We start from the raw sequence: 17,744 nt of genomic DNA, 5'->3' as shown, positions 1-17,744 counted from the left end.
GCTAGGAGCGTGTGGTGCAGAACTATATAAAACTATAAATGATATCATTGATTACAGGTGTAACAAATGATTGTACTGTTCAGTTAGGAATAACACTGGATTCAAATTTCTACAAGGAGATAGAAAACTAAAGATGGTGCTGTCATTCCCAAATTAGCAGGACAGTGTTTGAATACTCACCAAGTTATCAGACGATATCATAGGACCATGCAGAGTTTAGCCTAGTGTCCTTCCAAAATTGATCTAAAACATAATCGTCAGACTGGGAGGCAGTAGGTCACAGATACTTGTATGTGGAAAATGGGACTATGTAACATTTTCTCATACTAAACAAAGATTTGTACAAAGTAATTTGTAACGAATAAGACAGTTTAATATAATGTTACTAAATGTCTGTCTCCTATAGCCATTTTGAATGATCTCATGAAATATAATGAAATGAGAAGAAAGATTTTGCCCAATGCCTGTGCTCCCTTCAAAAACTATTTACAGACATTAATGTCACTAGTCCCCACCAGGGGTGGCAAAAATTTTTCAGTCCATTGAAACTCTAATCAATTGGTATGGAAGGTTTATGGCCTTTAGTTGGCAAATAATTCTGAAACCATCCCCAGACTTCAAGGAAGTGAGTGTTGGGATCATTGATGTAGTGTTTTCCTGGTGTAGTGTTACCTGGTGTTTTCCATTCCTGCTGTCCCAACCAAGGTTTTGATAGTAATGGTAAAATGCTGGCTAAGAGCTTCTTGCTCTGAAGTGTGGAAAAGAATGGAAAGAGCCACATAACATGTATTATGTTCCAAATCCTCTCCTGAATTTGCTCTAAATTCACCACCTGAATGCAAACCTTCTGACCTTAGGAAATGACTAGGCTCCTGGAAAGGCTGCTGCTTCTTCAATAAAAATAACTGATTCATCGTGGCTGCTGCTATTTAAGGTGAATTCAAAGGCTATTCCTCTAAACAGGAGGGGATGTCAGTGATTGTCCTGGGAAATACTGTAGGGGAGTATTGAGTGTCTGTTTTTAGTAAAACAAATGACCCATTTTAAGGTTAATCTTTCCTTTCTAAATCCAACCAACCTAGACCATTTCAAACAGTATACTGAATGAAAGCATCTACACAGGATATACCAGAGAGAAAAAGTTGTTCTCCTTGGCACCTAATTAGCCTAGGTTAGCCTTACATGGCACAGTATTGTCTTGTCTTATTCACAAATTCAGTATACCTGTCATCGCTGTAATTTCTTTCCATATCAATCAGCAGAAAGAAGTTAAACTCATACTATTACAAAAATGGATTTTTTTTAAACAGCGTTGTTAAGTAAAATGTCCTGGGTGTCATTTAATTCAGATGGATGAGATTAAAGCCAAGGACAGGATCATCTTTTCCCTGGAAAAGGAACTGGAGACTCAAACTGGCTATGTACAGAAACTCCAGCTGCAGAAGGAGGCTTTGGATGAACAGCTCTTTCTGGTCAAGGAGGCCGAGTGCAACATGAGCAGTCCGAAACGGGAAATTCCGGGAAGAGCAGCGGATGGCTCTGAGCACTGCGGCAGTCCTGTAAGTCTGTCCCAGCTGAAGTGAAGAACTCGGGAGTCATCTTTTATTTAGCTCCCAAGTTTTACTTTCCACTTAAGCTCTCTTCCTGTTTACTACAAAGAAATCAATTCTCCCTCCTACTATAAAACCAGCTAGTATCTTGGGAACAGGGTTTTCTAAACTCATAGACAACAAAGTGGTCTGCACTGCATTAGCAGATCACGAGAGAATTACTGGTCTTTTTAAATCTTTCATAGAATTTTTCTAGCCATGGGATATCTATTCAAACTTCAGCCCCTTGTAAGTGCCATAAATTAGATGAAACTATTTTGCCTCTTGCCAAGACTGGTAATTTTCCCTTGTGTGAAAATGTTGGAAATTGGCAAAGATGGTTGTCATCTGCAGGGGTCAGAATATATAACTGTATAAAAGACTAAACCACTTCAGTCATCATCTGAAAGCTCCTAGTCTGATTGAACTTGCCACTTATTACCCTGGATTTTCATCATTTTATATGAGAAATTTTCAGAACTGCAGCCATAGAAATCGGCTTGTATATAGTTGACTTTCATAAGGTATACCTTTCAAATTATTTAGCTGCTAAAAAGATGAAAATGTATTATTTAGGAACAGTGAGAGGTTCCAAAGTAGTACTTAGAACCAAGTAATGAATAATTTATGAATTGGTATTCAGGATATATATATCCCAGTAGGTGGCGGAACCAGGATTTAGCAGATGTAAGTTTTCGTTCTATCACTGACATTTACCTGCAGTGCAGCAAAATTGTCAAGAGAATGGGTTCTAGAGTCAGACTCTTCAGTTTACATTCTGAATCTGCCACACACGGGATGACCCTGGGCAAATTCTTTTACTGTTCAGAATTTCGTCATCTGTAAAAGAGACGCCATAGTGCTACTTTGTAAGGCTGGTCAGAGGTCTAGAAGAAATAGTATGTAAAACTTTGAGCATAGTGTCTGGCTCATAGTTCGCATTTAATGCATATTAATTACAGATCTATGGATAGTAGCCACAAGACCTTGAATGAGTATGACCTCTCTGAATCTTCCCTGTTCTGCTGAATCCTGTAGGATACTATGAATCTGGAGTTACAATGTGTGGGAAACTGCTTTGTCAACAGTATAGCACTCTCAAAGTGTAAGATGATAATGGAATTGCAAGTCTATAATGGTCCTGTGGACTCTGGAGCATAGAATTAATCCATGATGCCATCTGTAAAGTGATCCATGTCATTGATGCCAGTGGGGAAGCCAATTGTTCTGGGCAAAATGTACTAGCTGTCTTACAATCTACTTCCTTTTATACGTGAAGGCAATGTACCAGCCTTCTCACACTGACCTTTTTTATCAGGAATACTTAGGAATTTTTAAAGCCCAACCCTACCTTCTACTCTTTGGCTGAGTATAATAGGACATCCGTCTTAGCTCTGGGAAGCAGTGTGCAGCCATGACATAAGAGATGCTTCTTGAACCTCATGGAATTATGATATGACCCTGGCCTCAGAGCTCACAGATCTGATAAGTTCATCTAACCATCTACTACTCCTCCCGCCAGGAGTCAGGACTCCAGAGAGTATCTGCCACATGGAATTCACTAGCAATTTCAACCAGACTTGGTCTTCAACCTAAACAGTGAATGTGGAGGGTTAGAAGAGGGTAAATATTTACTCTTCTCTGAACAGAGAACATTTTAGTCTCACTTCATAAGCCAGAGGAAAGGTACCAAGCCTCTTACTTATTTATGAGTGGAATTCCAAAGCTTTGTGAAAAGTGTTATTGAAGAAATACCCATTTCAATTTTCCTGTGTAGGATTTGAGAAGAAATCAAAAGAGAATAGCTGAATTGAATGCCACTATAAGAAAACTAGAAGACAGGAATACCTTACTGGGAGATGAACGAAATGAACTGGTGAGTTCTGATCGGAATTATTTAGTTAGTTAGTTGGTTAGGTAAGCATTTTGTTTAAAAAAGTATATATGATGTTGTAGAAGTATAACATTATAAAGAAAAACACGGAAATAATAAAGGTACAGCTTAATAAATACACCCAAAGTGACACACCCATATAACCACCCAGATGAGGGTATGGATTATCAGCAGCTCAGAACCTCCCTTTCTTGTGACCTCTCCCAGTCACCATCCTTCTAGAGGTAATCGTGCTAGTGAATTCTATCGCTAGAGAGGTTCATCACCATTTTTTAAATGTTTTATAAGAGGCATCATACATAAATTACTCTTGCATGTCTAGCTTTTCTACCCAGCATTACATTTGTGAAACTCATTCATTGTACTGCATGTATAATTCATTCATTTTCTTACCCTGTTGTACCTAGTAATACACCACCGTATATTTACTCTTCTGTTGTTAATGGACATTTATATCGTTTCTTGACAGTTTTAATGTTAATGGTGCATGTCTTTGGTGAGAAGACATGTTCATTTCTGGTGAGAATATGCCAAGGAGCAGAATTACTGGATCAAAGAGTATGCATGTGGTCAGCTTCACGAGGTACTGCCAGGTGTCCGCACGTTTTATAGCAATCACATTCCCACCAGTAGTGTATGAGAGTACAGCTTCTCCACATCTTTGCCAGCATGTACAGATAATTGATCATACTAGTCACTTTGGTGGGTGTGAGCGAGAATTCTTACTGTAGGATTTTGATTTGTACTTTCCTTAATACTGAGGTTGAGTGATTTTTCACATATCTGTTGGCCTTCTGGGTATCCCTATGCAAGTTGCCCTTTGTCTTGTGTAAAATTTTCTTTTGTGCTGCCTTTATTTTCTTATGAAGAATAGGAATTCGTTACATAATTTTTGGTTACTTGTATTTAAAATATCTTGCTCTGCACCTTACATTCTACATTCGTAATGGTGGCTCTTGGTACAAAGAAGTTATTTCCAGCCTTTCTTTTTTTTCAAATATATGCATTTTAGGTTATAAATGTCTCTAAGCATGACTAGCTTCATTCCATATGTTTTTTTAATGTCATAGTGTATTGCTATTTAGTTCAAAATCTTTTCTAACATAGGATTTCTCCTTTGCCCCATGGGTTACTTAGCACTAAAGGCTTAACGTCAAACATCTGGAGATTTTTGAGTTACCTTTCTGTTACTGATTTCTCCCTTAAATCCACTATAGTCAGAGAACATACTTTGTATTATTTCTTTTTTAAGTTGAAATGTAGTTGACACATAATGTTATATTAGGTATACTTTGTATTATTTCATTCTTTAAAATTTGTTGAGATTTGCTTTATGATGCTAGCCTATTGTCAGTTTTAGAAACATTCCTTGTCCCCAGGAAAAGAAGGTATACTCTGCAATCCTTGCATGCATTTTGAATCAAGTTCATTAATCTCCTATGTCTTTATAATGTTTTTGTGTGCTTCTTCTCCCAGCAGCTTTGTCCATTTCTATTCTTAGTTCTGTCGATTCTGCTTTATGTATATTTGAAGCCATGGTACTAGGTACAGATAAATTAAGATTTGTTAAATGCTTCCATCATGAATTTTTATCTTTAATATTTCTTAAAGTCTTGGTCTGATGTTAGTGGAGCTATATCAGAATTTTTCTTTTAGTAGTTTCATAAATATCTATATTGACTTTGAAACTTTATAGTATTTAAGCCGTATCTCTCTTTTTTAACGTTTATTTATTTTCGGGAGAGTAGAGGGGTGCAGAGAGAGAGGAGGACAGAGGTGTGCTGGTAGCAGCAAGCCTGATGCAGGGCTCAAACTCACGAACTGTGAGATCATGACCTGAGCTGAAGTCAGACGCTCAAGCAACTGAGCCACCCAGGTGTCCCTAAGCTATACCTTTTAAAAGGAACAGTTCTTTGGGGCACTTTGGATCTGTGGTTACTGATGTATGGTATGGTAGAATTACTGATATCTCCTTTTATTTGTGTTTATCTACATATTCCATAAGTAGCATCTACTAAGTAAATTTATTTAAAACCCGGGGTACCTGGGTGGCTCAGTTGGTTAAGCATCCGACTCTTGATCTCAGCTGAGGTCTTGACCTCAGGGTCATGAGTTAAAGCCCAGCATTGGGATGCACACTGGGTATGGAGCCTACTTAAAAATAACTATGTAAAATCCTTGTCATTGACCTTCAGAAAAGAGACAAAGTTTAAAATAGCAAACCTAGTGGAATAATTTATTTGCCCTTGTATGTGCTCAATATTTAATATGTTTGCTTCAGATACTGAAGCTTAAAACTCAGGATTAAATGAGGTTATGAAAAATTTTGGCCTTGGATATAAAATGAGTTTTCAAATGACAGGATATAGTTGGGGAGTACTGTTTTAGAATCACACAAGCAGCTTTTTCAAATATTTATAGGTAGCTAAGTCTCCTATCCCAGCGCTTCCAAAAATGTTAGATTCTCAGAAATAGGAGCAAGTACTTTAAACAACCTTGTCAGAGGGTTCTGACATATGCCACCACTTTTCCTGCTTCAGTGACCCCTCTCCCAATACATATCACTCAGAATCATTAGTATAAAGTGAATGAACTAACCTTCGGAACTTTAACATGGAGATCCATTAGGAATAGGGAGACCATAAAATATGCCATCCAAGTGGGAGAGTTTGGAGAGTAAAAGGGATGAGGACTATTAACAATTACCCCCAAGACAGCATTCATAACCTTAGACCAGTGGTTCTCAGCTATAGGCAATTTTGTCAGTATCTGGAGACACTTTTGATTGTCACAACTGGGAGGATGTTACTGGAATCTAGTGGACAGAAGCCAAGGATGCTGCAAACATGGTACCATGCACAGGACATCTCCTCATGGCAAAACCTGACCAGCCCTACATGTCTAGAGTACAGAGGTTGAGGAACCCTGCCTTAGACTAACAGGTGAACCAGAGTATGGTCACTCTTCATTATGGGTGGGTAAGAATACAATCATACTTTGCCTAGGCTTGGTGAGAATTAAATGTTCTCAAATACAAATCTCAATCGAACTTTGAGAGTAAGTTGGGTTTTGTTGTTGTTGTTGTTTACTTCAGTAACATTTTCTTAAAAATAAACATCTTTGGGGCACCTGGATCTTGGGGTCATGAGTTCAAGTCCCAAGTTGAGTGTCGAGATTACAAAAAATAAACTTTAAATAAATATATAAATAAAAATAAAGGGCTTTATTGTGGTTCAGGTATCTTAGCAAGATCTCTCATGGAAGAACAGACTTTGGCAATAACCAGGCTGGGGTTTGGGCCCTGGTTGCCCTACTTAGTGATGTGTGATTCATATGAGCTGCTTTATCTCTCTGAGCCAGTGAGGAGTCACGATAGGCCCAAGAAGAGGTATGAGCAGTGTGAGATTGTGGCTGAGTATGTAACTACTGACCTACAGTAATCCAGGATGAGCAAGGTGTGTAACTGTTCTTCCCGAGCATTTCTAAAAGCAGAACCTTGGTAGCTTCTCCGTTGAGGTAATACATCGAGAGTTGGAAAGTCTGTGATGAAAAACCATTAGGGGTACCTGAGTGGCTCAGTCAGTTAAGTGTCTGACTTTAGCTCAGGCCAAGATCTCATCATCCATACGTTTAGGCCCTGCATCAGGCTCTGTGCTGACAGTTCAGAGCCTGGAGCCTGTTTTAGATTCTGTGTCTCCTTCTGTCTCTGCCCCTCCCCTGCTCACACTCTGTCTCTGTGTGTGTGTCAAAAACAAATAACATTAAAAAAATAATAGAAAAACCATTAGAAGAAACAAAACAAAGCAGTCGTGCTATTAAATGAAGGACAAGAATGATCAGTCCTAAGATACATGGTGAAGCGGAGAAAAGGTGGCCCCAGATGGGCTTTCCCTCCTTCCACCCCGACATCCACTCCAGCACAAGAGACAAATTGTAACTTATGTCTTCCCAGTTAAAACGTGTGCGGGAAACCGAAAAACAATGTAAACCTCTTCTGGAAAGGAACAAGTGCCTCGCCAAGAGAAACGATGAACTGATGGTGTCTTTGCAGCGCATGGAAGAGAAGCTAAAAGCCGTGACAAAGGAAAATTCAGAAATGGTGTGTATCAGAGACTCAGAGAAGCTGCAGCTTCTGTCCTTTTATTACTCCAGTACCAGTCTTATTGTTTTTTCCCAGTTGGTTTTTAAAATACAATGCTGGTCATGAAGGTTTGGGTTTTCCCTCTGTAAGCAAGGAACCTTAAAGGAAGAAAGTAAGAGAAGGTTGCTGGCTCTGAATTTTAAGGGGCTTCTAAATTTGCAGAAGGGTTGGAGTGTTTCCAGGAATCTGTACACTTTCCAAAATCTCCCAAATACAGAAGCAAACTTCCAACATAGCCCTCAGCCACAGAAACTTCCAAGAATTTCACTAATGTGGTCTTTATAGAACTGTATATTGGGTACCTCTCATCTTCTAAAACCTTGCATAAGAGCTGAGAAATAGCTGCCATCATTTGCATTCTGTATGGATAGGTGATGAGCTCATCCACTCCTTCACAGACTTAAAACACAGCTATAGAGATCTTCACACATTCCCAGTGATTTTGACTTGTAGCAAATAAAATGTGCTTCAGGGTTTGGTGTATATCTAGATGAACCTGAGAAATATTCATGTTTAGCTGGAGTCTCGTAAAGTTTCCAAAGATATTTTATGTTAACTACTAAAGTTTGGAGTTAAGTCTTTACCTATGCTTTCTTCCTTTCCAATCCAGAGAGAAAAAATAACATCCCATCCACCCTTGAAGAAATTAAAATCACTAAATGACCTCGATCAAGCTAATGAAGAACAAGAGACAGAGTTTTTAAAACTTCAAGTCATTGAGCAGCAGAACATCATTGATGAGCTCACAAGGGTGGGTCTTGATCAATCCATAAACTCTAAGCTGTTCCCAAGGACAAGTAGCCAAGAAATCAACATATGATGGAAGTGCTTGATAATTTCTTCAGATTCGCCCCAAAGGCCCAAATTTACATCTTCAGTATATAAATAAGTTGAAGAGACTGTATTCAAAGATTACTTTATATTATTAAGCTGTTTAATACATTTTCAGTTATGATCCTTTGCTAGCTAATTTGATAACACAAATAATAGCTTCAAAGTACCTTAAAAGAACTTTCAAATGCATCGTTATGTGAGTAGAGAGGTAGTGTGGGTATGCCTTATGATTGCCTTCCCATATCAAGAATCTGAACATAAGGGGTTAAATATTTTGCCAACAATAACAGGACCACATGCCACTTATTTCCCAGCATTTAATTCAGTGTCTAGTACTTACATGCAGTTTAATAAATATTGGTTGAGAGGCGCCCGGGGGACTCAGTCAGTTAAGCATCCAACTTCTGCTCAGGTTAAGTTCAAGCCCCTCACAGTGCAGAGCCTGCTTGGGATTCATTCTCTCTCTCTTTCTCTCTCTCCCTCCCCCGCACGCTCTCTGCCCCTCCCCCACTCACATCTGCACACACATTCTCTCTCTCTCTCACACACACACAAAATGAATAGATAAAATTTAAATGAATAAATGAATAAATAAATATATATATATATTTGTTGAATGAGCAGTGTCATCATAATTACATGACACAGTGGAAGTTTCAGTTCCAGTGCTCTGACCTTGACTTTATAGTACCTACTGAAGTAGGTAGAACACTTAGTATTCCCATTTACATCTGGCCAAGGCCTCTTTTACCAACAGCAGTGGACTAAGCCCTTTAGATGCCTTTGGGTTTCCTCTGTGCCACAGTCTTTACAGGGTGGGGGCGGTTGGGCAGGTGTCTCCAGAGAAGGGTGAGCAAGATGATGTCCTGCCGTTGAGGGAAGAGAAGATCATAACTTCTGTTTGTAACTATTTGTGGATTACCCTTTTTAAATGGTCTCAGTTCAGTCCATGTTATAATGCATATAGTATGTTAGGAGGATAATCTGAGTATAAACCTTCAAAGTTTCAGATATGTTGAGGTTGTATGATCAAAGTATTTTTACAAGGTGGGAAATCCAAGAAGTTAACATCACTGACTTTAACCAGACTGTTAATAAAACAGGTGAAGCACTGTGCCTCTTACTTCACATCCATATCCTTCATAACGCTTAAATCACAGATTCACTCAGCCAAGAATTCGCTCAACTTCAAGTATCTAAGCTTAAAGCTAAAAGTTTCTTACAGGATTTTGACATGTTGAGGCATGTCATCGAGCCTTTCGGGGAAACTGTCACCTATTTAATCTACCTTTGACTTTGCACAGTAAATACACAGAGTAGTTAGTGGGTGAGCACCCAGTTCCCAGGAGATCTCCATCCACAACAAGAATGAATCAGGAAATCAGTCATTATTCTAGACATTTCTTGAGTTCCCCAGAACATTCCAACAAGAACGACTGCCCCTTCCTGAACACATACACAAAATAAAGAGCCACTAGATGATTCCAATTCACTAGGCACTCCTGTTTCCATCTTCAGAGGCTGCTAGTAAGAACAAGTGTCTAAGAATAGTCAAAAGACAATTTTCTGTGCCTTCAAGTGATTAAGGCAAAGAATAAAGTTTTTGTTAAGTAGTATTTTTTAATACCTAAATATAAAGTAATTTGAAAAATTACTGAAAAAAAGTAAAAAATTGTGCTTTGGGAAAATAGAAGTAACTCTTTTCAGGGTTACTTGATCTTCAAGTATAACAAAGGATTCTGATGAAAAAGTCTATGCCCTTCCTAATTGGGCAGCTCTCAGATCCACACAGTTTACCAGGAAAAGCTGTAGAGTATTTTTACTGTAAAAATATGTAAGTAAATATGGGATACTGGCTGGCTCAGTCAGAGGAGCTCGTCGTGACTCTTGAGCTCAGGGTCGTGAGTTCGAGCCCCATGTTGAGTGTAGAAACTACTTAAATAAATAAAAACTTTAAAAAATCTAAGTATTAAACCTAAAGGTTGCCAAAATTATAATACACAATCTTACTTTAAATAGAAATATGCAATGACTCAGGCAAAAACCAATTCTGTCATTAAAAAAAAAAACCTAGGGGAGCGGTAGCTCAGTCGGTGAAGCGTCAGCTCAGGTAATGATCTCACAGTCTGTGAGCTCAAGCCCTCGTCAGGCTATGTGCTGACAGCTCAAATCCTGGAGCCTGTTTCGGATTCTGTGTCTCCCTCTCTCTCTGCCCCTCCCCCACTGATGCTGTCTCTCTCTCTCTCTCTCTCTCAAAAGAATAAACCTTAAAATTAAAAAAAAAAAAAAAACCTATAGGAAGATATTTACCAACTCATCACCTAAAAAGCTTCATCTGTTTTCCAGGACCGAGAAAAGCTCATCCGTAGGAGAAAACATAGAAGAAGTTCCAAGCCAATTAAGGTAATGGGAAAACTAGGTTATCAGGTTTTTGCCACAAATACTGCCAGAGAAGTGAGGCTTGCCAAGGAATCTTCCTGCAAATATGTGATAAATCAGATGTTCCTAAACTGCAGCAAGCCATGGGCTTTATTTGCTAGAAGAAAATCTCTTCTCCTGACAGTTCTTAGAAGTCCCCAAATGATTATGTTATGGATTTTAACCTTTAAGGTTTGCTTTCATATGAGCCTGAGTGGAAAAAAGCACTTATGTTTGATATAGAAAGCATTATCTGACAAGCTAGAGAGTCAAACTCCAAGAACATGCTATAGGTACCTATGATTTAATGCCTCCCAGTGAACAATATTAGTGTCTCATACCCACCCTATAATTGATTAATATATTTTTTATTCACTTGGACAATATTACTGATAATGGTTTGATTTTATTTCATTATTCACTTGGATAATATTATTTGATAATGATTATTAATAATGGTACTCTCAGGGGTGCCTGGGTGGCTCAGTCGGTTAAGTGTCCAACTCTTGATTTTGGCTCAGGTCATGATTTTGTGGTCATGAGATGGAGCCTTGCATTGGGCTCTATGCTGATTGTGGAGCCTACTTGAAATTCTCTCTCTCTCTGCCCCTATGNGGACAATATTACTGATAATGGTTTGATTTTATTTCATTATTCACTTGGATAATATTATTTGATAATGATTATTAATAATGGTACTCTCAGGGGTGCCTGGGTGGCTCAGTCGGTTAAGTGTCCAACTCTTGATTTTGGCTCAGGTCATGATTTTGTGGTCATGAGATGGAGCCTTGCATTGGGCTCTATGCTGATTGTGGAGCCTACTTGAAATTCTCTCTCTCTCTCTCTCTCTCTCTCTCTCTCTCTCGCTCGCTCTCACGCTCACACTCTCTCTCTCTCAAACAAACTTTAAAAAATTATCATTAAAAAAATAATGGTACTCTCAGTCTACCAATATTTGTATAGCCTTTTACAATCCACAAAGTTTTGTTATTTAATTTGTCTACTTGATTTTCTTTTTATCAAGTACATCATTTGATTTGGATATGGAATTGGATGATAAAACTTAAGATTTGTCCATCTCACACAGATGCCTGGACATTAGGTCCCTTGATTATACTTTAAATACTGAAAAGAGTATTCTATGAAGAGACCCACATGTTAATGAATATTACCCCAAAACTTCAGAAGTGTGAAATAATGTGGGACAAACTTTTATTGGAATTATTCTTTTCATGCCCAAAGTTTTTATTTCATCCAAGAAGCACTAACAGACCCGTCTTCTGTGTCCATTTGCACCTATGCCAGTCAATGGTGCCTTCATAATATGTTGACTTTCTCCACTTCTCATCATGTCAGTAAATATGTACTTTCCCTCCCCTAGAGGCCTGTTTTGGACCCATTTATTGGCTATGATGAGGACTCCATGGATTCAGAGACATCATCTATGGCCTCGTTTCGAACAGACCGAACACCAGCTACTCCTGATGATGACTTGGATGAAGTAAGCTTTTCCACTTCCCTAGTCTTTTGTGATATTGTCACCAAATCTCTCCTTTAAGGTAGAGAAAAGACTTGCACTTCTAATATCCTGTATGAGCTGCACAAATGATCACATAATAGTGAACACTTTTGACTTTGTTACCTCTTGGAAAATCACTTCGCTTGTGTCATGTAGCCCTTTTAACAACTTGTCTAAAGTTCTGTTCTGTAACTTGAAGACTTAAAGAAAAAAAAGTCCCTTTTCTGGACTGCCTGGATGGCTTAATCAGTAGAGCATGCAACTCTTGATCTCAGGGTCATGAGTTCAAACCCCCTACTTAAAAAAGAAAGTCACTCTGCCAAATTCTGCATCTAAGGAAGGTGTGAACCAAGAAACAAGCTTAGAAGAACAAGCTTCTCGATACAGTTGAAGACAGGGTTTAGCAAAATGTGCTCTGTAGACTACTTTATCAAAATCATTTAGGGGGATGCGATCACTATGAACATTCCTGGGCTCTACCACACAACTCCTGACTTAGGATCTTATGGGTAGAAACCTTAACTCTGCGTTTGTCACAAAACTCCCTGGTGATTGTATTATGCTCTGAAGTTTGAGACCTAAAACTGTAAAACTATGTTTTTATAATTTATCTCTAGAAGAATTTGTTGGATTTGCATGTATTGAAAAGAATAGATGTGCTCATTTTGGCAGCACATATACTAAAATTGAAAAGAATTGAGACTAAAACTCTTAAGTATTATTGACTCACTTTTATATCCAGACTAGGTACAATTTGAGTCCAAAGTGGACTATTATCCAAGGCCAAATGAGCAATCATCAGAAATGTATAAATAAGCAAATGTCTCTTATTAACAAATATTAAGTACTTTTGCAGTGTCCATCTTGAAAGTATACTATTCATATCTATTAACATTAAGAATAAAATCACACCAAATCCAGTATCAGACATTTACTTCTTATAAAGTAGGAAAAATGTCAATATTTCACATTGAACACAGGACCAGAACATAACATAATTATTTTTCGGCTTTTTTTTTTTTTCACCTGAAGAGTTTAGCAGCTGAAGAATCAGAGCTACGGTTTCGACAATTAACAAAAGAATACCAGGCCCTCCAGAGAGCATACGCCCTCTTGCAGGAGCAGACTGGAGGCATCATCGATGCTGAAAGAGAAGCCAAGGTCAGTATCCATCCAGCGAGCGTGCCCTGAATTGGCTTGCAGCAGTCACCACATAAAACTACCATGGACACAAAAATATCAATAGGCTAGCTTTCCCTCGATCCCTCCCTCCACTGTGGCTTTTGAACTGTTTCATCTTTTATGTCAACAAACCTTAGATCTAGAGACATTAGAACCAACTTAGATCGATGCTTTTGTTCCTGTAAAGATAGTAGTTCTTAGGCTTGCTATTTGAAAACTTCTATTTTCAAAGCTAGACAATATTGAATTTTGATAATCCACTTTATTTAGCTTCTTGCTTGGAAAAATATACTTTTGTGGTTAGCCAGTTTCATTTCTAGTTAATAAGTGCACAGCATTACATCAACAGCTCACAAAGAATTTTCACTGACAATATCTCATTTGATTTGTAGGACAGCACCCTAAAGCAGGTATTTTATAAAAGAGGAGTTTAAGGCTCTGAGAGGTTAATTGACTTACCCAAGATCACACAGCTAATAAATGGAAAACTTGGATTCCAGCTAAACTCTTACTGTGTCAAATGTTCTTTTCATTACGTTAACAACTGCCTCACAGTTTTTTAAAAAATAGTTATTTTCAAACACACACACACACACACACACACACACACACACACACATGCAGTACGAATGCTTAAAACTTATTGAGTGCTTTCTGTGTTCCAGGCATTGTTCTAAGCACTTTATGTACATTATCTCATGTAATCCTAAAATAACCCTATGAGTTATAGATTATTATTAGCTATGTCCTTTTTATAGGAGAGGAGATAATAGCTTATTAGGAGAGAAATGTAGATTAGCTAGATTAAAACCCCGGTATGTAGCTTAGTTAGATGAAAGCTAGGATATGAACCTAGTGTTTCTGAGTTCACAGGCAGAACCACCATGCCATAACAGCCTTGTAGATTCATTTACATGGGGCAAGAAGAAATATGACCACCCAGTGATTTTATCTCACTTTCAATTTAGAGGGTCTGTAGTGTGCTGAGGAATGTCGTAAGCTACTGTTAGTTGTTTAGTGGGACAGGATAGATGTTATAGTCATGTATTTTAAATGGAAACTTACATACATGCACATGTTTATACATAACTGAATACATGTTTTTTAAACATCACTACAATTTGGAATACAGTCATTAGGAAGGGATGTATGTGTGTTCCTTCGTGTTTATGTTTTAATACCTATAAGTTGTGGTTTTCATTATCAGTATGTACTAAGCATTCTCACCAACATAGGATTGGTCAATTAAAATAAGAGCATACATCTTGTTTTTGAAGAGGTGATGATGTAGAAATTTTCTCTCATTTCACCCTCTCCTCTAAATAAAGGTTTAGCATTATCTCTGGCCAAAAAAAAACTTAATCATTTTAAACAAAATAGTCTAAAACAAATCAATATGTTAGAAAAAGAACAATAGAATAAAGTCAAATAAAGTGAAATGCAAAAATAGATAATATAGATGAAAGAGCACCAATGAAAACAAAAGATTTAATCATTGATTGTACTCAATCCTCATTTAAAGCTGAAATGATTCTTAGCAAAATTAAGCTTAGAATTTTTTTTTTAACCTGATAAAGGTAAATATAATCTTCAATTGTCCAAAGATACATGCTCCTCACCATGAAGGATAAGAAAAGGAAGGGTGCCTGGCTGGCTCCATCGATAGCTGGCATGCAGCTCTTGATCTTAAGGCTGTGAGTTCGAGCCCAATGTTGGGCATAAAGATTACTTTTAAGGAAGGAAGGAGTAAAAGAGAGAAAAGGATACCTGCCGGTGCTGACGTTATTCTACACTGTAATAATGAACCCATATAGATCATAAGAAAAGAAAAAATATGTATATGGGCAAAAAACCTACTAATTTTTCACAGAGAATAAGATCCTGTGTAGGGAGAATACAAGAGAATCTGAAAACAAATGAAGTCAGATTGTTCCATAGAAGGTCAGTATCCACAGATGCCTGGGTGGCTCAGCCGATTAAGCATCGCTCACGTCATGATCTCACAGTTCGTGGGTTCGAGCTCCACATTGGGCTCTGTGCCGATCAGTGTCCAAAACCGCTCACACACACAGACACACACACACACACACACAGATACACACACAATACATATATGCATGCATCTAGATTTAGATTTAAAGCACAAAGTTGGTTCTAAAAGAATGGCAAGTTTTGAGAGGGGCAAAATGAGAGAAGACTTTCCAGAAGGGGAATTTATTCAAATAAACAGAGAAGTGGAGAGTTACAAGGCATATTTAGGAAATAAGGAGATCACCAGCAGATCAGGGGTGAACTTTGTTGGTGAGTAGTAGGAAAAGACTGCAAATATAATAGGAGTTCTCATATCTCAGCTAACCAGTTTGAATTTTAACCCAATAATAAAGGGAACATTGAAAGTTTTAAGCAAAAATTTAGACCATAAAAATACTTTTTTTTTTCAAGTTTATTTTGAGAGAGAGGGAGAGAAGGTGAGTGGGGGAATGGGAGAGAGAGATGGAGAGAGAGAAAATCCCAAGCAGACTCCATGCTGTCAGCACAGAGCCCCACGCAGGGCTCCATCTCATGAACCGTGAGATCATTGAGCCAAAATCTAGAGCGGATGCCCAACCAACTGAGCCGCCTGGGTGCCCCGACCATAAAAATAGTTTTAAAAGGATCTTTGGTCATAGAAAAAAAATCATTTTTCTTGCTTGTTGAGTGCTAATCAAGGAACATGAGGGGAGGAAAAATACTGAATTACCATTTTACTTACTGAGTTCTGGAATTTTGATTTCACTAGGCGCAGGAACAGCTCCAAGCAGAGGTGCTAAGGTATAAAGCCAAAATTGAAGATCTGGAAGCGACTCTGGCTCAGAAAGGGCAGGTAGGCATTTGGTGGCTAGCACTCCTGCAGATGCAGACAATTCAATCCGACCTTTCTCTAGACCACCCTGTGCATGGGCCGCACCCAGGACACGGCTTGGCTCTCCACAGTGACCTTTCTCACAGTGTGTCAGAATGTTCAGCTCTGTGTTTCTGTCCCTGGTGTTTTTCTGGCCAGAGTGTGAACCCAGCTACAACAATGAATGAGGCTGGGCGAGAGAGGGAATGCCAGAGGCAGCGGAGTGCTGTACAAATAGCCTAGAGTGGTCATAAGCTGCTAAGACAAAGACCCGCCCCTCAAGCTGCATTCTTTGCCTCTCTGCTACATTTATGGTTCTGCATTTTAATGTTTTCCATCCATATGTATCTAGCCTGTGTGCATTCTGACCCTTTTCACTTTTTGCCTGTGTGGTCACTTCTGAGTCCCCAGAAGGCTGGTCCTGGATTATTCAGACTGAAAAAGTTAGAGATAGTGAGTGACAATGAAGAGGGTGTTCAATTTTCCTGGCGACTTTGGCCCCAATGTCCTTGAATGAGGAGCTGACGGGGGTGGGTGTCATTTACCAGCCATCGGCAGGCCACCAGACTGGGTGAGAGAAGACAGCTCTGGCAAAGTGGTTTGACACAGGCTCTTTGGTGCCACTCTGAAATGCTGACTGCGCGGTATTCTTTGTCAAACAGGATTCACACTGGGTAGAAGATAAACAACTTTTCATTAAGAGAAACCAGGAGCTTTTAGAAAAGGTATGTTGGACGCAACACCCTAGTGGGGCAGAGGAGAAAATGATGAGAGATCCAGGAGCAGCAGGGGGTCCTCTCAGGAGTGGCACAGGGGCTTGGGGGAGGGGAGGCTTTTCCGGCGCTGCGCTCTCCTCCGCTGCGTGCTCAACTGCATCCCTGTCACCGCCATCACCATCACTTAGTGGCACGTGTGCATGGCTCTGTGCTGGCGTTGTGCCGACTTGAGAGGATGTGATCCCAGAAGCCTACTGATTTGTTAACCGTATATATATATATGTATGTACTGTACAGGTACTGTACATATATATGTATATATATGCACACACCCACACGTGCACACATCCTATGTGGTTGTCCATCTACAAAAACACGCTGTGACTAGGACTCGTTATTTTGTGCAAGGCAGTGACAGACTATAACTCCAAGAACATGCTGTACCCTAGTATAGACTGTGTTCTCACTTTTAATCGTTTCGCTAATCTTGGCTATTTATATACATGTGTGTATATATATATATGTGTGTGTATATATATATATATATATATATATTTTTTTTTTTTTAGA

At 38.8% G+C, this 17,744-nt stretch overlaps 1 protein-coding gene across 5 annotated transcripts in view; it reads left to right on the top strand.

Moving 5' to 3' along the window:
• The window catches only part of JAKMIP2 (janus kinase and microtubule interacting protein 2), a 174,922-nt gene that overhangs the window by 120,260 nt on the left and 36,918 nt on the right, over positions 1–17,744 (top strand). For 4 of the 5 annotated variants that reach the window (XR_013337286.1, XM_077772953.1, XM_077772951.1 and 1 more), the window contains exons 4-12: positions 1,350–1,559; positions 3,367–3,465; positions 7,436–7,582; positions 8,235–8,375; positions 10,805–10,861; positions 12,258–12,377; positions 13,428–13,556; positions 16,357–16,440; positions 17,121–17,183. Coding sequence is in view for 4 of the 5 variants with exons in the window: in XM_077772953.1 (XP_077629079.1) it covers positions 1,350–1,559; positions 3,367–3,465; positions 7,436–7,582; positions 8,235–8,375; positions 10,805–10,861; positions 12,258–12,377; positions 13,428–13,556; positions 16,357–16,440; positions 17,121–17,183 (1,050 nt within the window). In the remaining variant the exon portion in view is untranslated. The remainder of the gene's footprint in view (positions 1–1,349; positions 1,560–3,366; positions 3,466–7,435; positions 7,583–8,234; positions 8,376–10,804; positions 10,862–12,257; positions 12,378–13,427; positions 13,557–16,356; positions 16,441–17,120; positions 17,184–17,744) is intronic. The other variant, XM_077772952.1, reaches the window with a different exon arrangement.

The sequence above is a fragment of the Crocuta crocuta genome, unplaced genomic scaffold (assembly GCF_008692635.1).
Source record: "Crocuta crocuta isolate KB4526 unplaced genomic scaffold, BGI_CrCroc_1.0 scaffold107, whole genome shotgun sequence".
In the NCBI taxonomy this organism is placed as follows: Eukaryota; Metazoa; Chordata; class Mammalia; order Carnivora; family Hyaenidae; genus Crocuta; species Crocuta crocuta.
This window is presented reverse-complemented; position numbering and strand designations above follow the sequence as displayed.